General features: G+C 31.5%; 2 protein-coding genes across 7 annotated transcripts in view; one reads left to right on the top strand and one right to left on the bottom strand.

Moving 5' to 3' along the window:
* Positions 1 to 15735, top strand: part of LOC148232379 (thrombospondin type-1 domain-containing protein 7B-like) — a 39818-nt gene extending 24083 nt beyond the window's left edge. For 2 of the 6 annotated variants that reach the window (XM_088192360.1, XM_088192361.1), the window contains exons 5-25: positions 447 to 617; positions 3686 to 3837; positions 3905 to 4010; positions 7171 to 7379; positions 7445 to 7643; positions 7703 to 7830; positions 7893 to 8020; positions 8083 to 8393; positions 8454 to 8631; positions 8692 to 8859; positions 8923 to 9035; positions 9097 to 9296; positions 9354 to 9617; positions 10001 to 10264; positions 10335 to 10483; positions 10558 to 10684; positions 12129 to 12269; positions 12344 to 12489; positions 12549 to 12727; positions 13469 to 13562; positions 13638 to 15735. In XM_088192360.1, coding sequence (XP_088048486.1) covers positions 447 to 617; positions 3686 to 3837; positions 3905 to 4010; positions 7171 to 7379; positions 7445 to 7643; positions 7703 to 7830; positions 7893 to 8020; positions 8083 to 8393; positions 8454 to 8631; positions 8692 to 8859; positions 8923 to 9035; positions 9097 to 9296; positions 9354 to 9617; positions 10001 to 10264; positions 10335 to 10483; positions 10558 to 10684; positions 12129 to 12269; positions 12344 to 12489; positions 12549 to 12727; positions 13469 to 13562; positions 13638 to 13671 — 3461 coding nt within the window. In that variant the 3' untranslated portion in view covers positions 13672 to 15735. The remainder of the gene's footprint in view (positions 1 to 446; positions 618 to 3685; positions 3838 to 3904; positions 4011 to 7170; positions 7380 to 7444; positions 7644 to 7702; positions 7831 to 7892; positions 8021 to 8082; positions 8394 to 8453; positions 8632 to 8691; positions 8860 to 8922; positions 9036 to 9096; positions 9297 to 9353; positions 9618 to 10000; positions 10265 to 10334; positions 10484 to 10557; positions 10685 to 12128; positions 12270 to 12343; positions 12490 to 12548; positions 12728 to 13468; positions 13563 to 13637) is intronic. The other 4 variants (XM_088192362.1, XM_088192363.1, XM_088192364.1 and 1 more) reach the window with 4 other exon arrangements.
* On the bottom strand, positions 15579 to 24468 carry synr (BH3-only protein sayonara). Its single transcript, XM_088192367.1, has 10 exons — positions 24431 to 24468; positions 24204 to 24321; positions 20963 to 21079; positions 19589 to 19660; positions 19451 to 19531; positions 19254 to 19380; positions 18611 to 18803; positions 18360 to 18545; positions 15977 to 16049; positions 15579 to 15909 (listed from the first exon to the last, which is right to left on the bottom strand). The coding sequence occupies exons 2-10, from the start codon at positions 24294 to 24296 to the stop codon at positions 15757 to 15759; spliced, it is 1095 nt and encodes a 364-aa protein (XP_088048493.1). The 5' UTR covers positions 24297 to 24321; positions 24431 to 24468; the 3' UTR covers positions 15579 to 15756.
* Between the last annotated feature and the right edge of the window lie 1919 nt (positions 24469 to 26387).

Raw genomic sequence — 26387 nt, 5'->3', positions numbered from 1 at the left:
TTTACTATATGGCAACATATAGCTTAAAATTTTTTGTTGAAAGCGTAATGTTAATTATAAATAATAATTAAATTTACTGCGGCGAATCAAACCTATAATAATTAGTGCAGAATCTTAAGAAGCTTTAACTATCTGACTCAAGATAAACAAATTTACTTGCAGAATAGCAATGAATCACACAAAAAACCGTTTACAAACGTTTGTATTATTCACATACTATGCAAAAATTTGTAGATAATATAGAAACTTACTTGTACATAGATCACTTATAGGCATTGATTAATTAAAATGTTAGATAAAATCAAATTTGGTTATGTGATTTAGTTATATTATTAACTTAGATAGTGCAAATAAAGACACTACTGAAAAGATACATTTTTCATAATAAAGCGATTTCTAGAAACATGTGCTGGAAGTCGGTCACTCAAATTTCTGACGGTTTTCAGGCAATGGCATCGTGTGTGGCAACACATTAGACCGCAAAACAACCGGCAGTGGGGTCCCTGCCTCCGCTGCCGACCTGTTCCGATGGGCGCCGGGAGAATGGGGTGTCTGCCACCTACCAGAGGAGCCGCCACCCCTACCCATGCCAGTGCCGGTCGTGCTGCCTTCTCAAGGTGAGTCACCCATAACATCAAGTGTCCCAATCTCCGTTTCTTTTAATATCATGCCAAAAGTCTTCGATACTAATTTACAGAAATTAATTAATCTAAAATACTTTTTTTATTTCATAATTTAAAAAAACGTAGTAGTAGCTTCGTTAGAACAAGTATTATATTAATTTAAACATATATAATTAAAATCGATATCAACTGCTTCACCATGATAATGCACCGGCTCACATGGTATGAGATATGATTTATTTTTGATTTATTATAGAAATAGAAGCACGAAAGTAGAAATAAATTAACAGTTTCCACATCTTAATTTGATAGCAAATAATATTAAGTAGTAAGTCACGAATATGTAGCATTTTTTTCTTTATAATTAGCTAAGAAATTAATGCTATTATTTAGGATGTGAATTTATAAAACGTTTATAAAATTTTAGGTATAAATAGAATTGCTTTATTCCCACCCTTATTTTAATTTTAAGAACATAATTTATAACAGAAAAATAATGTAGTGGTTCCAACAATGGCCTTTTAAAATATTATAAAATTAATGATTTGGCTAACCAAAACACGATTGAAACAAGAATTATTTCAACTAACTAACAATAGCTACACGTATCAATTACCATACCATTTACCTTTTCAAATATATTATTTATAAGCTTTAAGGTACACTCCTTACTCTTAAATACAATTATTGTTTATTGATGTTCCTATCCTTTGTAATTAATAAATTCTCACCCAAAAACGGCCAACTAAAAGATGAGCTTTTACTGAGTAATGTCCAGGAAGTGGAGTTAAACAATAATAAGATTAGCTCTGAATTATAATTCTCTCCAATCCATCTAAGCTTTATCAAAAGACCAATGAGATCCAAAAAATATAAAAAATTATCACTTAATCACAGCACCACTTATAACACGGATTCCTTATCAAAAAAACGTAATAAATAAAATTAATTAGTAAAAATATTTTCAGTTAGGCTAGGTTAGGGTAAGAATATCGTAGCCTAACTCAGCCTAACTCAAACGATTCTTTGAACACATTTTTATTTTAAAATAATATGTTTGTATTTATATTTATATAAAAGTACACGTATATTTGATTTTATAAAAATAAGTAGTAATAAACCTGAATTCATAAATTCAAGAATAATAAAAAGTAAAACAAACCTAGCATATTTTTTTTATAGACAATATTTTTATTGTAAATAAAAATTTGATTCATGGTTTTTTATGGTAAATTTTTTGTTAAATTATATTATTAACTACTTGTTTTTTTTAAAGCAATACAATTTTTTTAAGTATATTCATATATTAAAAAAAATATGTTTTTGTTGCAAAATTATATTTTCTTATACTTATAATAAAAAAAGCAATTTCAAATATTATGTAAAAATAAACACACGTGTACATTGATTTTCTTGAATTTTCTAGTCACATAAAAACATTTTGTATTAGGCTAGGGTAAGGGTGAGAATATTGTAGACTATTGTAGTTTAACTAAGTCTAACTAGAACGTTTATACGAACATATTATCTTTAAATAATACGTTTTTATTTATGTTTATCAATTTAGATACACATTTACTGGATTTAATAAAATATTTTAAAATATTTTAACATATTTTTTTTAATAAAGAAAAATTTCTTTTCGATTTTTAGGTATGTTAAAAAATTAAATAACTTAGCACAATTATATTATTTAATTATTTAAAAATAATTTATCTTTAATTTAAATTATAATATAATATAAGAATTTGCTTGTTATTTATTAATGAAAATTACAGTTTTTTGTAGTTAAATATAAAAAACCACATGTTTTTTTTTTGTTAAAATAGCTTAATATTTTATAAAATATTTTTTTACATATACATAAAAATATTTTGAGTTGACTAGGCTAGGATAAAAATATCAAAGTCATTTTTTAATTATGTTTTTTGTTGTTCAGTAAAAATAATTGCATTTAAAATTTAAAATACTGCTAAAATAATAAAATAATTTTGTTTTACTATTTACAGGGTTAAAGTGATATAATTTTTAAAATAATAATACATTTACATAAAAATATTTTGAGTTAGGCTAGGTTAGGGTAAAAATATCGTAACCTAACCTAGCCTAACTCAAACGTTTATATGACCACATTTTTATTATAAAATAATATGTTTTTATTTATATTTACAGCACATGTACTTCATTTCATAAAACTAAGTATTTTTAAACTTCAATTTATAAATTCGAAAATAAATGAAAATCTAACCTAACTTTGACAATCGTTTTTTTATATTTAAAAATTTGATTTTATATTCTTAGGTGTATAGGAAATATTATTTAAACATGATTAAATTATGATATTATTTGTATTTTTTTTCTTTTTTGGTTAAAATTTTTTTTAAGCATCAATTTATTAGAAAAACATTTTTTAATATTTTATTTCTTGTTTTATCTTGAAAAATTTATATGTTTTTCTTACAAATTTAATTATTGTGCATTGTTAAAATAACTATCTATTTTTATATTAAAATAATAAAAATCAGATATTAGATATAATGTGTAATAAATATGTTTTTAAATTTAATTTTTTGTTTGTAATAATGTTTACTAAGACATAGCAGTAACGTGATGTAACAATTGCATCGTTTCATAAATTAACTTAACATTTGTGTTGGAGACGAGAATCATCGTTTCGCGCCGCTTATCGGTTAAAAGCGGGAGAAAAGGTGTTGTGATGCTAGTATTTAATTAATCTACTGTCGACCGATATTTGTAACTTGAGCAAAGTTGAAACACACATCTCTTTCAACTATGATACATTTAAATTAATCTCAATTTTTTTATACCAAAATTATCGTTAAGATTTTACGGCAAAATTTTAATAATATCTATTCAAAAATAAATGGTTATGCTTACGAAATTATTTCTAATTTAAAATAAGACAGAAGTGTTTTTATATTTTTGATTTTCTGGATGTTTAGCCTAAAAAATATTTTATAAATTAGTAAAATTTGTCAATCAAGACTTTTGGCATGATATATGTATGTGCAGCGCTGAGATTAACTCCATAATTAATCTAGCTGGTGGGCCAGAAGGTGGAGCTGCGGCCGGACGCTGCGGCGGAGGCACGCAGAGGCGCGGAGCTAACTGCGTCAGTCGCCTGAGTGGCGCTGCGGTATCGGATCAGTTCTGTTCCACCTTGCCACCGCCCCTGACCGTTCAGCGGTGTGAGGTAATGAATATTTAAAAGTCGGATCATTAAAAAAAACGCCCACGTAAACGACCACCCACACTTTCAGGTGCCTTGTCCGAGGGACTGCGTCGTCGGTGAGTGGAGCGCGTGGGGTCCGTGCGAACCCCTCTCCGGATGTCCCATGTCGCCGGTGGAGCAATTAACCACTAACGGTAAGTGTCATCTTCATTCTTAACTACTCATTTTTTATCATGTCTCTGTCGTCGCCATCAACATCAGTACCAATTATGTTCCGTCTTGGCCGAAATATTACAGCACCCTTATACAAGTTTTATACATTAATAATTCGAGAAAATACAAAGAAAGGTTGTTTTATATCGTTTCTTTTTGAGCATATTAATAATATTTAGTAGGTTTTCTTTTGGTTTTAATTGCAAATGCAACACTTTATGGCGTACAATAAAATAATGACAGACAATGACGGATTATAGGGAGGCAAAGGGTGCGGTTTGCCTCGGGTGTCGTGAATTTTTTATTATCATTAATATATTTTCTTGGGGCCAATTAAGAGTACGCTCTTCTACAACTTAATCAGGGAGAGTTAATTATTATTTTTATAAAGGCATTTATCTTAGGTGATGAAGAAAAATTATAAAATTAAGTATTTGCATATATTTGCCGTGCTTATAAAATTAAATCTGAAATAGGTTTAATAAATTATGTTGAACACTTTGCCATTTTAGTTAACTCTGGCCCTATTTCGTTGATTGCTTCTTTCAGTTTGCTAAATTGTGAGCAGTACTTAGTGGAATAGAAGGTTTTGTTTGGTGGCAGCAACCTGTAGTATACGATACATACACATAACATGATTCTTTGGGTGAAATCTAGTCTTTGCTTTTGTTATCCTTTTTGTTTAAGAAAAAAAATATTTTATTGCGTATAAGTAAAAAGAGTGAGCAGTCATTTTTTATCGCTCTCTTGATGCGGCACCCAAGTATTGAGCTTCTTGTCTTGAATATCCAATAGTGGCAGTAATGTTTTCTCAAATAGTGACAGCAATATTTAGAGCCGGACCAATCTCAATCGTGCTATTTATTTTATCCACGTCTGGTAACTGGTACTCCTTAACCCTTAGAAGTCCAAAGGCATTTATATCATGCCTAATATATTTTCTATTTTTTTAAGCCGTTTTAAATGATATGTTGATAAAATTTTCAGTATTTATAACCTAACCTGTAATGGTCAAATTATTAAAATTCGTCGTAAAATCTGTTAATCCATCGATGGATTTTAAAAACAATTTTTTAACCATTTTCTTGCAAAATAAGCAAATCAAAAATTAAAGATTTAATATGTTTTTAAAATTTATTAAAAAAATCTCTTGGAGTAACCATTACTTCTTTGAGAGTGTGCAAAATATTAATAAAAAATAGAAAAAGGATTTTCTTGTGGAAATTTTATTAAAGAATCGTTTTTGGCGGCTGCAGATTTACTCTTATCAGATTTTAAAAATAAAAAAATATTATTACAAAAATATATTATATACAACTTTCGAGAAATACAATCACGAGGCAAATTAAAAAAAGAAGTAAATATATAATATGGCAACTGAATACATTGCCTTTTCATTACAATTTGAGGAATAAACTAATGTGGTAGATCCTGCACAATTAATAATATTTATCCGGATGGTATTTGTAGATTTTTTATCAATAAAACAACTTCTTAAATTTATACTTACGAATGGAAAAACAAGAGGAAAATATATATGTATATATATATACAGTGTTTAATAACTTAATAATATAAATAAAATATCCTGTTTATAAATTGTTTTCGTGTACGACAGATCGGTCGCAATAATGGTTTTATTTCTTTATGCCAGCAAGATAATAATTATCTTAACTTTTTATCCACCAACAAGTTTTATGTTCAAAGAGACTTATTACACATAATGTAATGGAAACTTCATCTTTAAAATAATCAATTCTATACGAGGCAGTGTTCATTTAAGATGCCTATTTAGATTAGAAATTGAGGATATTGATAAGGGACTTTTGTTGCACACTAATGTTTGCTAGCTTAGCAGAAATCGAGTCCATTTGAGGTCCTTAAAGTTATTAGAAGAGATAAAAAGATTTCATTCTGATATCACAATTAACAAACAAAGAGTTGTTATATAAAATATCATTCTTAGTAGACTTCAACCCAAAACTCAGTGATTGCAATCTTAAATTACAAGGCAAAGATAAATATTTACTAAATATGATAAGCTCTATAAAAACTTTTCAACAACTTATAATTATTTAAGCAAGTTTTATAAATAGGATATTTAAGAATTTCCCGTGCATTAAAAATTTTTTATGTACATATATATCCTGATATGATTCAATTCGACTCAAATAAAACGATCCTCGAAATTAATAATGTTAAAAAGCAATTTAAGGCGATATTCGATGATTTGAAAAGATTGAAAATATCCCACTTTTTTTTATATATCAATAGATATCAATATAGAAGAAATCTCAATTAAAATATTTGCAATATTTAAAGCAAATCAGATTAAACAAGCATAAGAAATAATTAAATTCCGAATGATTTATATTTAATAAGCATTCTTTATTTATGAGCTAAAATATTAATATTATTTACATCTTGCATATTGGTAGAGAAGTAGATCGCCTCTAGGGATTATGATAATACCGGTATTACCGAGAGAAAAACAGTCAATATCGGTATAACCGATGTTGACATTATTATTATTATTTTAATTAATTAACCAAAAAAAATATCCGAGTAACGCTCACACAATTCACCAAACTTAATGACTACACCATGGCAACTATTGTTTTCATATATTTTATATATTAATTACAACATGTTTCAATCAAAACATTTTCATTACTTATAAAAAAAAATATTTTCGAAAAATCTTTTTTCTTTTGGAACAATAAATCTACAACAACATCGTCTTTGATGGACTGCTTCTGGATGCCCTCTAAATTTTTAAACTAGAAGCCAGAGATAAAATATATTACTTATTATTTTTTTCCCAGTTAAATATAGCATATTCCGTGGACTATTTGGGTAAAAATATGTCTGAATAAAAATATACAAATATTAAAAAGAATTTCGTCTATGCAATACCTGCTATTGATTTTACTTCGCCAGCCATCACTATCATAAAAAGAGCGTAGTCATTTTTTGGTTACATGACAGAATTAGTATGAACTTTTATGTACCATTAGATTTGCCTGAGATAAAGCAGATGAATTTTTTTATGTTGACACGTCGCACATATACAATTTTTTTAATTTATCATATTTATATTAGGTTATAAAAGACTTTGTAAATTAATCATATTTATATTAGGTTACCGCAAGAGGACTCGCAGAGTCATAGTGGCAGCATCCGACGATGGTGCTCCATGCGGAGCTTTAGCAGAGGTGCAAGCCTGTTCAAGACCGGCTTGTACTCAATGGATTGCTGGATCTTGGGCTCCATGTCGTCCTTTAGAACCTCGGGCTCCGTGTGGCCCAGGACAACGCATCAGACGTGTCACCTGCGCTGATCTTCAAGGAGTAAGCATTCAAAGATGTTATGCTGTGCATTGCTCTTACACCAGTTTATACGATGTTATTTAAAGCAGATTGAGGTTAATGAAGAGCAGTGCGCCAGGGCTGGAGTGAGACCATCTGAAAACGAGCCATGCCAACGCGCTTGTCCCCACGATTGTGTCGTTTCTGGGTGGTCCACATGGACTGCTTGCAGTAGAACTTGTGCCACGAGACATCACAGGCCTTCAAAATCCAGAAATCGCACCGTAATTGCACCACCTGGACCAGGTAATGAAACTCTGAAGCTTCTTATAATGCCACACTTTACTTACAATCCAATTTTATAGAAGGTCATCCATGTCCGCTATCTGACCAATTAATGCAAACCGAATCTTGCAACTCTCACTCGTGTTCTGGATATTCATGGCTGTCTCTACCTTGGCAGCCGTGCACTGCTACACCTGCAATTCCAGAAGTAAATATACTATCTTAGTGATCGTTTGGAATGGTAGTGATACTAATTTAATATTTTGATAGATTGACGTCACTGAAAAGACAGATCCTGAGACATTCGCAATAGAGAATTCAACTTTGCCTCCTAATTATATACAATGTAGAGAAGTCTGGTGTGTTGAGAATAATGATAGACTAGTCAAAGATTCACAGTGAGTTGGAATTGTTGGCTTTCATATATTTGTATGATGTGCTCATTTTTTTAATGTTGTAGCTGTGCGCCTATTAAACGCCCGGAGACAAGTAGGACTTGCACACCTGTGCCAACACGCGATTGCCAATTGTCAGAATGGTCTGCTTGGTCAGATTGTCCTTCCAATTTGGGTGAAGGAGCTAGTCAATGGAGGACCAGATGGATTTTGCGCGAGCCTGTTGGTAATGGTGCTCCGTGTGGTGCTTTGAAAGAGAAGCGAGCTTGTCCTCCCACTACATCTTCATCAGATCCAAAGTGGTCTCATGGTGCTTGGTCATCGTGTCAGTTACCACCTGGTCTTATGTGCGGCGAAGGAGGATTGATGACTAGAGGTGAACCGAATCTTAAAACTTTTCACTCCTAATATGTTTTAAAACATCATATTGTTTTAGGCGTATGGTGTTCTTTGCATCACCATAAAGTTCCACCATCTGTTTGTATGGAACAATCAGAATTAGAAATGCCAATATCTTCTCTTCGCTGCACAGTCGATTGCACAACTGGTTGTCAATTCAGTGATTGGTCAACTTGGACAAAGTGTGAAAATGAATGTTCAGGAGATAGCACAAGGTAATAATGTTAATTAGATATTCATATAAGACTCTTATTTAACTATGTATGTTTTTTTAGATCTAGAAAACTTTTAAGCAACTCTGCTTGTTCTAATACTCTGGTCTTCGAAGGACACGCCTGTCCTTGCGACAACGTCAACGCTCAATTGGTCGGAACTTGGTCTTCTTGCATAATCCTAGAATCAGATTCAGTATTACCGTTAGAAAGCTGGGATATTACTCAAGAGTAATTACCTTATTTTTTTTGTATTGAACTAACTTCAACGTTACAATAAAATCCAAATTGCAGTAGAAAGCGCAAAGAATGTGGAGCAGGCGCACGATACAGGAAACTATCGTGCCAAGATTCTTCTGGACATCGTTTAGAACCTCAAGCTTGCCGAGCTCATACCGAATCATTAGGTGAATATCTTTACGCACTAGTCTAGTTGTGCAATGTTATTTGATTGTTTTTTTTGTACAGATGAAGAATCTGCATTGAAAGGACTTGTAAGAGAATCTTGCTGGTTGTCTTGTCCAGTCGATTGCAGAATGAGTCGCTGGAGTACATGGGGTCCTTGCGTTGGGTCTCCGTGTGGTGTCGGACTACAAACTCGCACTAGAAATATCTTAGTTAATGCATCAACAGGCGGAAGACCGTGCGGTGTTACAGCTCAAACTAAGGTATATTAAGAATAGTTGATGGAGCTTGAAAGATTCTAATCGCATTTGTATATTTAGGTATGTTCAAGATCCTGCGAGCAGTTCACCTGGTTAGCTGGAGGATGGAGTGATTGCCGCCTCATTCCAAGGCATAGACTGAGAGGCTGTGGCACTGGAGACCAATATAGGACTGTGAGATGTATCGAGGTGGCAACTGGAGGAGTTGTAGCCGATGCTCTTTGCGATCCGCTTCTTCAGCCAGCTGATCTGAACGCTTGCCATTTGCCTTGTCCTGGTGAATGTGTCGTGAGCGAATGGAGTGAGTGGAGTCAATGTTCACAGGTATGCTAATTTAGATTATTTATCGTACTTAAATTCAATATTAATATAAACATCAATTCCGGGTGATCTGTATAAGCTAAACCATTGTGGTCGCTTCCTGATAATTAATAAAAATCATTGCGCGAAACAATGCGTGTCTCAAAGATCATAAATAAATTATAAAAGTATTGTTAATACAAGCGGTTAATTAATTTTAGTAGCGGAATATTGAATCTTTGCTTGAGTGTTCCAAAATATGAGAGCGTATTTTTGTTTGATGTTGTTCTCGCTTCAAGTAAATGGCATATCAACGTGAAAGTAGTTAATGTGAATCAAATATATTTTTGTTGATAATAATAATCAGAGGTCATTGAATTAAAAATGATTTCATGTATATTTGGTAGAGATGCGACCCACACGAGCAGAGAGACCGCACTAGAGCTCTACTGCGTGGTGCTGCCCGAGCAGTGAGTTCTCAGCGTTGTCCGCCACTACTCCAAGCCCAACCTTGCCTATTGAACAGGACTTGCTTCAGACACATTTGGAAGACGACTCCATGGGGAGACTGCCTGCCGCTGGGTGGATCTCCTTGCGGCGAAGGAATGCAACAAAGGGAAGTGTACTGCGAAAGAAGCGATGGAAGACAAGTTCCTGACTCGTTGTGTGATGTAAGATTTACACCATATTGTCATAAGCTTATTCACTCACACATACTAATATGACTGTTGCGTTATACAGCAATCTACCAAACCAGTTGAACCAACGGAAAAGTTCTGCTACGTGGACTGTCCGATTGATTGCGAAATATCGGAATGGTCCACTTGGGACTTTTCGCAGTGCAAGTGTGGTTCTTTGCCAACCGACGAGAATTATATAGCGAGAATGAGGTTAACATATTTGCTTACTCGAGTTGTGATTTAAGGAAGGATGGTATTAAAATAGAGGGGTGTTTTTTGTTTAGGAGGGTGGTAACTCCAGCGTCTACTACAGGAAGACCGTGCCCCACCGAGTTGCTCCAACAAGTGGCATGCCCATTAACTCCTTGCTACACTTTGCGAAAGCAGCACATGTTGCGTTGCCAGTTAGACGTAAGTATAACAAATAGGAAAGGGTAGTGTTTCTTGAACATAATTTGCATTTCTATGTTAAGAATATCGATTGTATACGATAATATATACCTAAGTCAAAAGTTAATTTATACAGCGTCTTTCAAATTGTGGAGTACAATAAAAGTATTAAAAGTAAAATAGGAATACATAATTATATATTTTCAAAAACTGTTCTGACACATGCTATTTTATATAATAAGAAAAAAAAGAGAAAAATTTAGGATTATTAAAAAAATTTGTATAACTTCCCAAAACGAAATATAATCGAGTCGCAAATATTTTTGTTGACTAGGCCCTGGTAGAGAAATGATATCCTCGGGTGATCCGCTGAGGTCTCTCGTGCTTCGGTCTAAGTGTCAGATCTTTAATATTCTTGATTCGAGACGTCTCCGGCGAATCATAAAAATCGCTTGGCCAATTACACCGCTTATATGTATATTCGATCAACGAAATATGTTCATGCCTTGAGTAAATGAAATTTTCAAGATGAGATTCAAAGGTGGTTTTTATGCCGAATAGATGCATTGCTTGGTGCATTATTTATACACAAACAGTAGTTTTTCTGTTAAATAGATTCCGATAAATTTCTTTCACCTTATTAATTTTAATTGATATAAATTTGATCTCGATCATATCGATTGTATATACGTGTCTCGACTTGCAAAATAAGCTATAGGGATGTAACCTAAATATAGCTTTATCTTTATTACTTACCACTTTTTTATAACTAGTTGCTGCTATGATATAATCAAATCTGCTTGTCAGAAATAATATCTTTATCTGCATCCCTTGACGTTTTTGACTACAGTCAATACCTAACTTATTATCTTTTATCTTATCTTTAAAAAATTTAAGTATCCATTTAAAGTATGCAATCGATTTGAAACAACCTTTTCCGTTTCATAATTATATATGGATATAATTACCAGGCGCGTACGGTGAAATTTATTTCATTACCTTTTGATCATTTATTTCATTATTCATTACCTTTCGCTCGCTCGCGTGTTAAGTGACGAGAGTGAGTGAGAAGAAGCGAGCGTGCGGAACGCATATAACGCACGCCTCTATCTCTCACTCGCTCTCGTCTTAACTCGCGAGCGAGCGAAAGGGAATAAATTTTACCATACGCGCTTGAAAATTACATCCATTGTAATAATACATAATTGCCCCGGAAATATCTCGAGCATTTCTTAAAAGTATTATTGTTACTATCCTGTAAGCATATTTTGTCAGTTCCTACCCTTATATGTTTATTCCTAAAATTATAATAAATATAGACCACAATTGAATATAGCATTCCTTGAAAAGTGTGTTACGTGTGCTACATGCTTCCACTTGACAACCACTCTAGATTTTTTCGAGGATTTAAACGGTGCCTGACTGCCGAGAGTTTCGCAACTGAGGACATTCCACTGTGTTCCAGGGCGAGCTAGCAACTGGTGCAGTGTGCGGTTTTGGAGTGAACTACCGCAACGTTACTTGCATCCGTCAGCCGGACGGAGTTGAAGTACACTTGTCGCGCTGCGCTAACCAACTAGCTACCTTCAAGCACACTTCAACCGAGGTTTGCAGCTTTTGAATACACTTTTAAAAAACATATTTCACGTGCCGTTTTTTGTTGTCGTTGTATCGTCATAGGTGTCCTGCTTCGTAGATTGCTATGACGACTGCAGGCACTCTCCGTGGAGTCACTGGTCATCCTGCGACGTGGAAGGTGTGCGTTATAGAAAGAGGGTGTCTTTCAAACCGCCAGGACCTCCGTGCCCGACTGGTCCAGTTTTCAAGTAATATTTTTAAAAAATAATTTTGAAGTATTGCCACTTTTGTTATTTAAACTATGTAGTTTATTTAGGTATGAAGTGTTTGAATACGCAAACTGCAACGTTACGGAATCTGAACTGAACAGAGACATGTCAGAGTGGAACACGTATGACGAACCTACACCGACTCAGGACCAAGAGCAAGATGATTATTATATTCACAATGATGATCAACCAGAAAAGACTTATTTGCTGTTTACAGGTATTGCATAAAATGCTTATGTATATTTAATGACAAATATCAAATGATCCGGTGTGGTTATTTTTCTGTCCTGACATTCGAGTGAAGGTGCAGCTAAAGATGCTCGGCTTCGTTACGCGGAGCGCGTGTCACTTTAACAACTTATTCGCGATTCGCGTTATATATTATACCTTAGTTTATATCATTCTTTAATATGGCTCTATTGTTTGGAAAGCAAAGCGTCTAGCTTAGCGAAGGAGTCTAGCGTCTTTTCCAGTCCTCAATCTGTAGGTTTGAAGTAGAACTATTGTAAAAATATTGTTTTTGTCCAATATTATATAAATCTGGTTGCAAAGATAATACTATAGAATGTACTTAGTACCTGTTCGTTGAAGATATTCGCTGTTGACCAAAAACTAGGTCTGTTATGGTATCTGAAGGTGATTCAAATTATTAAGTCATTCCATACACCATTGATAATTTGGGAAAAGTATAACATTTCACTAATGCAATAGTATGGACGGAACCGGACTCTTTGTTATTGTTTAATACGGATCTTATTAGACTTTCGTTTTAGACAGGAACCAGTTTTTATGCAGGTGCTTCGAAAGTATTAATGATCTGTCCGCTCGGATACGCAAAATCATATGTTTACGCTGATGAAAAAAAACTTTAATAATTTCTACAATTGAATTTCTAAATTAACTTTAAAACAAACCATTACTAAATTAACATACAAACTTTTATTTTATTTTATTTTAGGAAGGAAGATGTCCGATGAACATACTGCACTTGCAGTTGGAATTGCTTCTGCTTCATTAGTCATTATGTTGTTGGTGCTTTATTTGACAGTGAGGTTAGTAGATTTACATGTTGATAAAAAGTATCTAATTATTTACATGCTTATAAGACTGCCTCTTTAAATTTTCAGATGTCATAAGCAGCGTACGATACATAAGGTTTAAGGAGCTAAAGAAGCTAATACATTATTGCATAGTAAGCGACATCAACAAAAGTATGTTTCATTACCAAAGCGTTGGTGTTTCGCACAAAATATAAATGTGGATAATAAAATAAAAAAATGTTTGCTAAAATTAAGTTCATCAGTAAGACGCTGTTCAGAAAAGGGCATATTTTATATCATGTATTTTATTATACATAATTTTAGAATAATACTAATATTAATAATTATAATGGATAAAGGCGACTCTTGTATTGTTTTATCGGTCAAGTTCTTAGCAAATAGTCCTTCCACATATCAATGTTAAATCTAAGCAGCCACATATCGTATTAGTTTGCGAGTATTTTCGATAATGTTAGGTTTAACTAAGGACGATGTATTATTAATACCATAAAATCCGATTCTTTAACGCCTATTTAGATTTTTTTAATAATAATAATGACTAGACCTCGGATTTGTTTTTGTAAAGTTCCGTCACCAAAATAATTCTATATTTAAAAAAGTATGAATTCAGGTGGCTTACGGAATATTTGATGGTCCTGTATTAATAATAACCGAATGTTGCTTATGGACATGTTTCATAAATATGAGGAGGGATTGTTAAGTGTAAGTTTAAAAAAGTTAAACAACTTTCGAAATTGGGTGTAGTTTATGTTATAAACTACGCGGACGTTATCGTTAGAGTGTTCTTCTAAGTACTTTATGAACCTAAGGTTGTAAACTTTCAAAGTGCAGAATGACAATATAAATATGAAGAAAAATAAATATTTAGTATCATGATTGTTTATATATTTTTACTAAACAATAATTATATTTATGTACATAGCGTTTTTCTTTTTATAAAAAAAAAACATTGTTGTATCTCTATCAAACGTTCGTTGTTGTACTCTAGTTGAAAAATATTAAGTTTATTGTGTGTTTATTTAAGGTATTATATGTATTGCCAAATAAATCGTAATAATAAAATATACGGCATGGCTTAACTAACACTATATTTATCTAAGAGGTACATGGACTGTTTTAATATCCCTGTAAAGAGCCGCTACTAAAAATACACTGTCCCTATCTAATATTCATGTACCTTAACAGATAAAGCAAAATTCACAGTAATGATTTGATCCAGTGGTTTCTAAAATTTGTAGAACGATTCACGTGATTTAGTTATTGTTATTTTTACGAGGACTGATTATTTCTATGAAGAAAATGCCTTAATATTTGAACGCGCAGCGAGAAATTTCGTGATAATTTCTTCAAGAACTACCATTCAAGCATTTAGACATAGAGAAATTTAATGGTTGCTCAATTTTTTTAATAAAATTTAAAACTAGATGATTTTCTATATTCTTAAACAATTTTTTGGACCGCTGGTTATAATCATTACTTAACTTATTATTTTATATATTAAGTTATCACAATTTATTTTAAATAATACACCACGACCAACACAAACGACGCTACAATTATTCTTACATATCTATCGTATCTTCGCGTATCATTCTAAGTTAACCACAAACAATGATGCATTTATATTTTGCTATAACCGTGTTCTATTGTATTTTCCCCCATCATTACATAGTAACTACATAAGGAAACAGAACGTCCCTATTCGGAATATTATATACATATATTCTTGTGTGTCTCTACATATATATATTTTATATATGTACATTCACTTGAAGCGAATTTACTATTAGAATACTTGTATAGATTAAATCGATGAAGATGATGATGACATAAAATCAATACAATGTACTGAATATATTACATAATCACGATGCGTCCCATATATAATGCTATAAGTATAAGCGAAAAAACAGTAGGGTCTGTATAGCTATTGAAGATATTTTCTCCGTTGTATACTGAATGTTTTTTACGTATGACGAATAAAATTATTAATAAAAAAGGAGCACATTTCATATTTGTAGCTAGAGTTATATTATATAAAAATATACATACATATATAAAGAAACATTATCGACATGTCTATGTTATGTGGATTATATTGAAATACTTGTGCTTTTCTTAACAAAAAAAAACAACAAATAAATGTTACCTTTCTTATAAAAAACTTTTTTATTTAATCTACCTTTTAAAAGTTTATTTCTTGAGGTGGTTTATATCTGACATCTCCGTATCCCTTTTCAACTATCAAGTTCACCCTGACCGAGCGAAGTTGGTCCGATATCCCGTTGAGGTCCTTTTCCACTTCCGAGAGGTCCTTTTCCAAACTTGTGTTCAGTATCTGCGCAAGATAAAGCGATTCAAAGTTTAACAATTTAAAGTTACGGATCGTGATATTGATAACTTACGTTGGTTATCCAAGAGACCAGTGACAAAGTGCGCTCGGAAAATCCAGAAAATACCCTCGTGGTGTGTTGATACCTAACATAACATGAGATAAAAATGATGTTTTTCTACGATTATCACTAGAACCTGTCGTTATATTTGTATTAAATTAATTTTATTTTTAATAATCGAGAAGCTTTCGAAAATATTATAATTACAAGATAATCTTAATACTATTTACATTTATGAACAAAAAAAACTCGTCCACAATTACCTCATTTATGTCAACATATATTTATCAGTTTTACATGTCACTTTTTGAATCAGGTGATTCGACATTTTTATATAAGAATCGCAAATTATTCAGTGTTTTTTTTTCATTATTAAATATAGATTAAAATTAATTGTTAGTCTTAAAAATTAATTTTAATATTTATAAACAGAGAACTAGATCGTCGTTAAAAACAAAAAAAAATAATGGGATGATGATTTGTTATAAGGACCAGAACGGATCGATCCACTTCGATTGATTACAGAGCGTCTAGTTACGAAGGAATTCCATAAAATTGTCAATAACAGCAATTGCTACTTTATATTTTTAAAATTTCGAACAAGATAAAGATAAAAAAAATCCCTTTGGATTATTGATAAAACAAAAATTAAGTTCACCGTCAGGCAAATTTTATAGCATAACTCTTGTGGAAAGCCTCCATACATTTTTGCAATCTGCCTATTCAAACATACATATTTTCAAACATCTGGTGCGGACCTACCTTTTCTTATGCGGCTGATAAAAAATGTAGTGGTTGTAAAACATTTAAAAATATTCGTACATATTTAATTTTTAACAAAAAATAATATGTGAAAATTCTCGAGAATTTGGCATTTTTCTCCAAATATTCTCGAAAAATAATTTTAGATAAGAAACACTATCTACAATATATACAACTTGGAAAAACCACAATTTACCAATTTTGTATATTATCTATCATATTTTCATATAGTCAATACTCAAAATAAAAGTCAGTACTTCGCTTCAAAGATTTACATTGGATATAAAGATACAAACTTTGCCAGTCCAGGATTACTCTCAGTCAGGCTTGAGAAGCCAAAAAGTATACTTTGATTTTGATTGAGTGGCGTAGCTAGGGTATGTGCCGCCCAGAATGATCCTTAAAATTGCCGCCGCCCCCACCCCCACATACATTTTTTGCAGGGTCATAAAATCAGCATTTCTTAAAATAATAAATTGGTTATTATTAAGATATTGTTATTCGTGGATTTATATATGTTTTAGTGCATTCAGGGTTAAGAATCACACTAGACGATCTCATCGCAAATATGCCACCCCCAAGCAAGTGCCGCCCGGGGCAGCCCGCCCCTCCGCCCCACCATAGCTACGAATCGCCAGAGAACAGCCAATAACTTAACTCAAGATTTGATACGACCAGCAGTTGAATATTTTTTGCATGAACACCTAACCAAAATCGTAAAAAAAAGTTTTACTGTTAAGCAAACATCAGGTTTAATGATTGCATTGGCACTTTGCCTTGAGAATAAATTAATAACAATTATTTGTTCAAGGAATAATGCAAATAAAGAGCCAAGAAAGAGTATTTTTATGCCGGCGTTATACAAACGCATGTGCCGATTGCCTATTCGAGTGGATTAGGACCACTCAAATGAGCCTTAAAAAAAATGTGCATAGCTAGTACCTGAATTATAAGTGCTTAATGATAATAATTATGATCGTTTTACAAAATAATTATTATAAGAAAAGTAACATATATTAAAATAGTCTGCTTCCACTCTAAAGCACCACGTTGATCAAACGGTCAAGAATAGGAAAGAGCGAAGCACCTATCTTAACACTCAAATATTATATGTATAAGTGCAAATATGTATAACCAATATATTTATAACCTTAATACTTTTCCAATCAGGAACTTCTACAAGTCAAAACTTGATTTTTCTACCCCTTCGCTTACGAACACAAAAAATTTTAGACCAACACGCAACACCAAATATTTTGGTAATACAATTATATACTTTGTTTCAAAAAATATCTAGCGTTAACTGATCATAATTTATCAGATAGTACTCAATATAAAAAAAAATCCTTTCCATATTAGGGTGAATTAGTAAAGTTATAAATATTTTATAAAATGTAGTGTTGGTTTATGAAAAGGAGAAACAAAATTGTATATAGTTCCCTTAGTATAAACCTTAAAATAAGACTGATTTAAGAGTACTGAATAAAAAAAATTAAGAAATAATTAAACCATGATAAAAAGGGGGGTATGTACATTGTAATATAAGCGTAATAAAATATTGTTTTTTTTATATAATATTTATAAAAAATTTTATAATAATATAGATATGTACATAAACAATTTTATAAATTACCTCTCATTCGAATACATATCCGTGAACATGTAGTCAAGGGTCAACGATAGGGCTTGTAACTGCCTGGCCGTGCAATGGGGAAAGGGTGCGTCTGAAAGGGCATTTTGAGCAGCCCTAACTTCCTGTGCTCCTGCTGTTATTCCATTTCGGGCTTCGATCCCTAATCTGACCCTTTCGGAAACATCCCTTGAACAAAAATATAAACAAACATGGATTTCAAATTGATTGAAGAGTATATCGTTATTATTTACTTAGTCTGTGATGTGAGCTGCCAAGATAAAAGAGCTGAAGAAGCAAGCGTATGAGCTCTGAGAGCAGCTTCTCCAGCATTTTTCCAAATTCTTGCACCAACTGCTAACGTATCCCTCAAGGCACGCGTTCTTGAAAGAGCTGCTTCCAAAGAACGCTCATCGACACTCCCGTATTGATTACCCAAAACCTTTTCTATCAAAAAATGTTTAATTCAACTATACACAAAGCCTTGGCCAGAATAGTGAACACCCTAATGCATGTACTATATACCCTAATGCAAAAATAATTAAACTATCAATAATAAATTTTACAAACGAGAGTTTAGACATATCTCTTAAGTTGGTTTCATAGTAAATAATTTTCACTCAATCTTCAAGTGTTCACTCTCGGTGCTGCCGAGCCCATTTTAGCATTGATTAATATTTTTGTTTTACAACTATTAATTAGATTAGATTCATTAAGTTACGTTTGCTCTCTGACTTTTATTTTAATCTCAAATTCACGGCAATTGATAATTAAATAAAAACGCAAAAAATAATCTGAGCTGAATAATTATATGTCATACTTGTGAAAAAAGATTTAAAAGTGTGCCTCCTATCATGGCCAAGGCGTATAAAAAAATCTGGAAGGATGGGAGAGTACCTAGAAGAATGTCTTGTTCTTTATACGTGAGCTGTAACTTTTCAACATCCTCTTCCAATTTTAGTTTTGTCTTCTTCAGCTCTTCGAACTTTGCCTCCATTAGCGCTTTTATAATTTTGTTGATAGCCTGTAAATAGGACACGCTATGTGGTTGACTCACCAAAAGCAATAGAAAAGTAATTACGTGTTTTATTGACCTGCCTGTTAATATTAGCGACGAACTCTTCGTGTTCAGAGGCTAAGTGCGGACTCTGTGACAATTTTAAATCGCTCAACACCTAAAATAGTCAAACATTATACATTGAAGAAAGGATGGTTTGAGATTACAAAAATACTTGAGTCAAAGGGTCATCGTTTTGGTCTTCTTGTAAGTTTCGTATCGAGTCTTCTTCATACTTCATAATTTCCTGCAATAAAGAAAACAAAAATATAGCCTACTTCTTAAGTAGTATATAAAGGTATTATATATATTTTTAATTTACAAATTATAATTTTGTTTTAAAAAAAAGTATTTTTAATGTGCGATTATCATCCCTTCTTCCGCGTACCTACATTAAATTATAAAAGTAGGAACGTAATGTAATAAAATATTACAATATGCGACAAGTCATGAAACTATGTATTAAAAACAACAGAATTTGAACGTATGACAAGAAAATAATGTTGATGATAATGTACCGGCGGTATGACACTAAAATTTCCTTTCCTGTGCAATTAATAATTTTAAAACTAGATTTATTGCGACCTGGCACAGTTCAAATGACAAAGGAATGCGTCATTTAAAATAATCGACCGTTTTGCATAAACACAAAAAAGCAACAAAATTTTCAATTATTAAAACGCAATGCATCTACAGGTGCAAGAAAATATTATAATATATAAACTAGATTTCAGCACCGCGCAAATCACCCATGATTGACTGAAAACTTATTGCTCTCTAATTTATTCGACAACATAAAAGCGCTTTTTATTATTATTATTATTGTATAGACTTGTTAATACACCAAAGTTCAGCCCTGAACTCGCTACCACTGAATCTTACGCCAAATCGACATAGTTGACCTAGTATGAGCCTGGAACTTTAGGCTCTAAATAAGTTAAATTCCCACTTCAAACTTCAGATTTGTTCTAACTATATCGTTAACTTAAGTTGGCTAGGGTTATCTTGAATTTCGATACGTCTTACAAATTTTTCAATGCAGAGCCACGTCACTAACTACCCATCGCGTATCTAAATATGTATTTATTTCACAAATTTGTTCGTCCAAAAAACTGAAGCGTAAAAATAATTTATATCAAGTTTCTTGTCAAATACAAGCTTGACTGACTAACAAGAAAAACATATAAGCTGATAATTAATTATTCTTAAGACTAACTTTTTATCAAGCGAGTTTATTTCAAGTTCAAATTTAGATATATAACTAGAGTTCTCAATATTCGATTATTCGAATTATTCACCCAATTTGCATAAACTTCAACAATTTAATTTATAATACTAGCAGCTTGGGAATAATCAAAAATCTTTGTTTTTCATTTCAGGAAACAATTAGATACGAAAGTCAACGACCACCTGTATATATCTACTTTATTAAAAACAATAAAATTGGGAAATACAAAAAATGGAGAGTTTAATTAAATTGTATATTTATATATATGCAGAAAAGAGATAATTACAAATAATATAAACTATTTTATATGATCCTACTTACTTCTTGTGAAATCTGCAATAATGGAACTAGTCCTGCCAAACGCGGAGCCGGTGAGTTCTTTTCCATTTCGTTTATTGTATTATCGAGCCTTACGTAAGCTTGAACCACGGTCTCTTCCTAAAATTTCAATAATGATTATAGTAAAACGAAAATAAATATTGACCTACCCGCCCCTAATTGGACCAAATTGCTCTATAAATATTTGCATTGAAAAAATCGATAGGCTTCTATATTCATTTCTCTACCGCACACGAATAAGTGAATTATTCATTAAAAAAAAAATTTTTTTTTAATGTTGAGAACCGTTAATCTCAACGTTCGTCGAACCAACACATGCAAACTTGTAATTATCGCGCGCATTTCAACCACTCGTTAAATATGTAGCTGATATACAATTTATGCTGCTGATGGATTTTTATTTTATATATTTATATGGTATACAGTCAGTGAAATAACCTTATCGCGAAAACAGGTCAACTGATCGCTGACTTTTATCTACACATCCATATGTTGATCAAAATATATCCGACCTTAAAGTTAAAAATAAGCTCAAAGCGTAATTCCTAGTGCTTTATTAACATCATTTTTTTTTGAAAACTTTCTTAAACGTTCCAAATGATGTCATAGATTTAAAGCTAAAAGCAAAGTGTTGTTTTTGTATAGTAGTTTTTGCTACAAAAGTCTGTATGGCCACTGTAAGTTTAGTTGTTCTTATTTTTTTTGGGTATTCTAATGTTTTTGTCTGGCAAAGTGCCTGGTGGTTCCATGAATGTTACTATAGAAAGCTACAAAAATAATGTTTGGCTAAACAAAACGAGTGAAATCAGAGTTTTGGAACACTCAAGAATTGTACACAATAATCACGCAGACTTTCAAATTACCATAACATAAAATTGCTTTAAACCGTTTCTTCATACGCCTTAAGGTAATACATTGTTATTGCTGTACTTATCCTTCGTAATTATTGAAAAATTGCACCTTGTAAATTAAGCTTTCCCTAAGGGATGTGCCGAAGGCGAAACTAAACTATATTACAAATGATTATTTGTCGCAATATTTACAACACGAACTCACAGATGAGCATCACTTACTACATGAACTTGCTTTCGGCAAAAAAGACTTACTGACTGAACACGAAGAATCAGAGACCAGAGAATTTTTTTAACACTGCAAAACTCTACGATTCACTTAATGAAATTTGCATTTTTATTGTACATAGATATATCGACATGAGAGATTTATTAGTGCGCAATAAATTAGGTTTAAAACAAATCTTCTAGCGTCTAACTGGCTGAAAAATCATACCATCAATCAAAAAAGTGATTCTTAAAATTCATTGGTAGTCAGAAATTATGATTTTTTGTGTTATTTTTCAACGCCTTTTGTATTAACCTTTACATAATTACCAAAAAACTATTTGCAGAAACTGCGCACGTTTTGTGTCAAAAAAAATCCAAACAAAATATTTTATTCACATTTCCTGTACTTAAAAAACACTTTTGCTTTGACAAACGTTAATATGGTTGATTATGATCAACTTTGATACGTAGTACATTTCGATCCATTTAAAGTTTTGTTATTTAGATTGTAATTATAGCACTTAAAAGTAATACATTTTTGTAAAAATATTAAATATTATTTTTTATATGTATAGCTACATAAGTTCAGAATTCATATATGTACATATGCATTAGTTTTTCTTTAATACCTTATAGTTCAATAATAAAAATCTAAAATGTTAATTATTATTAATTGTAATCAATTATAATAAAAAAATATATGTATCACTATACATAACATAAATAGCATAAATTTTATAACACAATTTAAATTATTTTGAAAAATCAAAAACTATGAACTTATGATGTAACCAAAATCAGCATATAATCTGTGAAAATTTCAACCACTTGCACCACAGTTAATTTATAAGTCATTCTAACCACCATTTCGAAATAATAAAAGGAAATATTGTCTCAAAGTAAGGTCTAATAATGGAAGAGAGATCTGGGGGCTAAGCAATTGCATTATTTATTGCTAATATCTCACGGACTGCCTATTAGTTAAGATGACCAGACGTTCTCCTTTGTCCTTATTTGACCTCCTTTTTTTTGAAATGACCTATTTTATTTTTAGTATCCTTCTTTGATATTTTTAAAATCTAGTCACCTTGCTATAAACACGCTAATCACTCGTTATCCCCCATAAATACTGAAAAAAAATACCTTTTTAAATGGAAAGGATGCACGATAGACAATGCAAATTGACTATAGTTCTTTACACCCTTGTAACAACGATCGTTGTAAGTCGAAAGTGGCCATTTTAATATTTCACTTTTAAGACGTACAGACATTTTGTGGATGTGTCCAAGAGGCGATGCAATTGGCCTGCCATCATCCTCATATGCGATTCGACATAGCAGCTTTGAACCAGCAGTATTAAAGATGACACTTGGTCAGAGATGGGCAGAGAGATAGACGGGCATACTGTAAAACAGAGGAAGGTGTTCTAAAAACTCGAAGGACACATCAACTTATCGTCCAGTATCGTCACGACAGAACACAGTTGGTAATAATTCAACCTGCCACTCCAGCCAAGACTCCCCCCTACTTTCAAAACCAGCTATTTCAATCCCATCATCTGATACAAAAGATCCAACCTATAAATTGTATTTGTATAGCAAAAATCTTGTTGTAGAGCGTAACCAAAAATCTCTTAGTTGAAAAACATAAATTTGTTTTATAATATTTTTTGCTAATATGAACGAAAGAAACAACATTTTAAAGACCTCAAAAAAGTTTTATTTATGTATTCCCTTTACAATACAGTACATTTAGTATGTATACAAAGAAAAACATTACGTGCCATAATGATTTTCATCATTATGTTTGCATAAAAATATATAACATATATTTTATTCATCGAAAAACAAGAACATTCATGTCTTAAATTAAAATTGAATTAACATTCTAAATTTAGAATATTCATTGAAAAACATGTTATTTAATGGCAATTCAACTCTATGCATATTTTAGCAACATAAATATCATATTTATACACCTGTATATGTTACAACAAATGTGTGCTAAAATCAATACAATGATTTGCAAATTATCTTATTTACCATTATTTACCATCGAAACATTCGAGATTGATGTTGACTTTGATTAATTGCAACCTTCGAGTAATATAATATTGACACTATATTACACTACGTAACTATAAATAAAAATACATAACTCACTGTGTTTTGCATCATTTTAATGTTGTTTTGAAAATCTTTCGCAGCTTGAGAAGACGTAGCAGTTTTGCTGGGAAAACAGCCCATATTATTCATCCTCGAAGAAATTATTACATTATTGCTACTCATGAAAAAGTATAAAGTTAAACATATATATAATAATATTCTGCTACATATACAATACGTTTTAATAATATAATTTTAATAAATAATATCGAAGTGTAATTTACATATCGGAACTATTGCGCTTTCCAGCTAAATGTGTACTGTCGTGTGTGATCAACAATTTCCCGTTCGTATCGCTGAAATCTAGGCATGTGTTTCTCAAACTGCCACTTTTACCAATTTTCTAATGAACGTTGTTCAATTTTTTGCTTCAAAATTGTTCTATTTTACAAATAGTACATATATTTGTGAATCAAAGCAAAACCTTTTGGTGGTATTTTTTATTTTAATTAAAATATAAAATGCACTCTAATTTTACAATTTAAAAACTGTATATGAAATATACAATAAAGAACTGAAACTCCAAAATATGTTCAAGTGATTTTTATTATAATAAATAAAAGAAAATATTCATTGTATAATAACTATAATACGCCCCCGCTGTCACATCAGTGTTACCAGTGCAGCCTAGTTTTTGTCATAATAAATAAATAGGCCTACACAAAGTAAGCAAAATACTAAAAATTTTAAATATTTTTTATTTCATTGTGTACTATAATCGTATATGCTTAAATAATTAAGAGGCAGTCTTTAACCTTCTCAGACTCACTGCACATTGCAATGTACAGTAACTTTATTGCTTATTTTTTAAGCCATTTTCGATTTATTTTCACCGGGACCTTTTATATAATACATTACAATGTACAACATATTATTTCAAATTACAAAAAAAAAAGTTTTATGCCCATTAAATGTACTAAATAGTAAATAAAAATGTTGCCCTTTTAATGCACTCAATAAAATATTTTAACAAAAATATTTTTTTATAAAAAATAAAAATTCAGGTCTAAAGAAATTAAATTGTTACAAAATATGATAATGTAATAGAATTTTTGAAAACAGTAGATAATAATTTCAATAAATACAATATTTATATAAATAATATATTCATCATTGCTTGATTTGCATTAAAACACAAAAAAATATTATAATTATTATAATCACATTTCTCACAAATAAATTTTTCGACATTTTGTGGTTGCAAAATCGATAAAATTCCAACTCAAGATGACGACTTGATAGTGCCAAATCTGACGATCGAAGTGAAAATGTTTTTTATCTCCAATCTAAGTACCACCCGTTATCATCCGATGATTAAAAGTAAATATCGCAAAAGGAACAAAAATCATTTTAACCCGGTAAGTAAAAATCTTAATTAATAAATTTTGAAAACTAAATAAACTGAACTAATATTATAATGTAATGTTTTTTTTTTCTCAAAAAATATAAATAGAAAAATAATAAAGGTAGATAGCGTAAGCCAAGGAACTGGATTAAGAAATATTATACACTATATAAATAAGGTTACCATATTTATGAAACTCTAAACCGGGACAGATAAAAAGTAATTTCGAAATTTTTATGAAACCAAGACCAAATGATATATAACCAGGACAATTTCGATAAGACCGGGACCGATGTGCTTAAATGGGATCGATGGTGTGAAACCGTGACGGCTATGTATAAGTATCTGTGCCGTTGACAACCTATATATAAATATTTTTACTTGGAAAACAACGGCACGTGTTTTTGTGTAAGGCAACCTTGCTTTTGCCAAATTCCAAGAAATAAAAATGAATTGGGAATACATATAATCCGACGGGGCACTCTTAGACGGGCGTTACGAGCTTTTTTTATCGAGTAAGTCGCTTAACGCGTTTTATTTTCAGAATACAATTGAAAATAATATCTGGGTAATTTAAATTTATTTTTTAAATAATAGTAAATCCCCGTAATGAATTGAATTTTTTATTTCTCAATTCATATTTTAATTATTTTTACACACTATTATTGATTTTCTAGTTGTGATTTCTGGCCCCTCCAAATAGACGTTTAAAAAAAATAAAACGATATTTTTTTTGTTGTCAAGATTTCTTGAGTTGGAAAACGCTATGCTATCGCATTCTGTAAAATATTAATGTTAGAATTGTGTTCGCTATTACCCCGATTTCTATGTCACTT

The sequence above is a fragment of the Plectrocnemia conspersa genome, unplaced genomic scaffold, assembly GCF_051122295.1.
Source record: "Plectrocnemia conspersa isolate PC_06_02 unplaced genomic scaffold, ASM5112229v1 ptg000009l, whole genome shotgun sequence".
In the NCBI taxonomy this organism is placed as follows: domain Eukaryota; kingdom Metazoa; phylum Arthropoda; class Insecta; order Trichoptera; family Polycentropodidae; genus Plectrocnemia; species Plectrocnemia conspersa.
The sequence above is the reverse complement of the archived record's forward strand: the minus strand, read 5'-3'. Positions and strand labels throughout refer to the sequence as shown.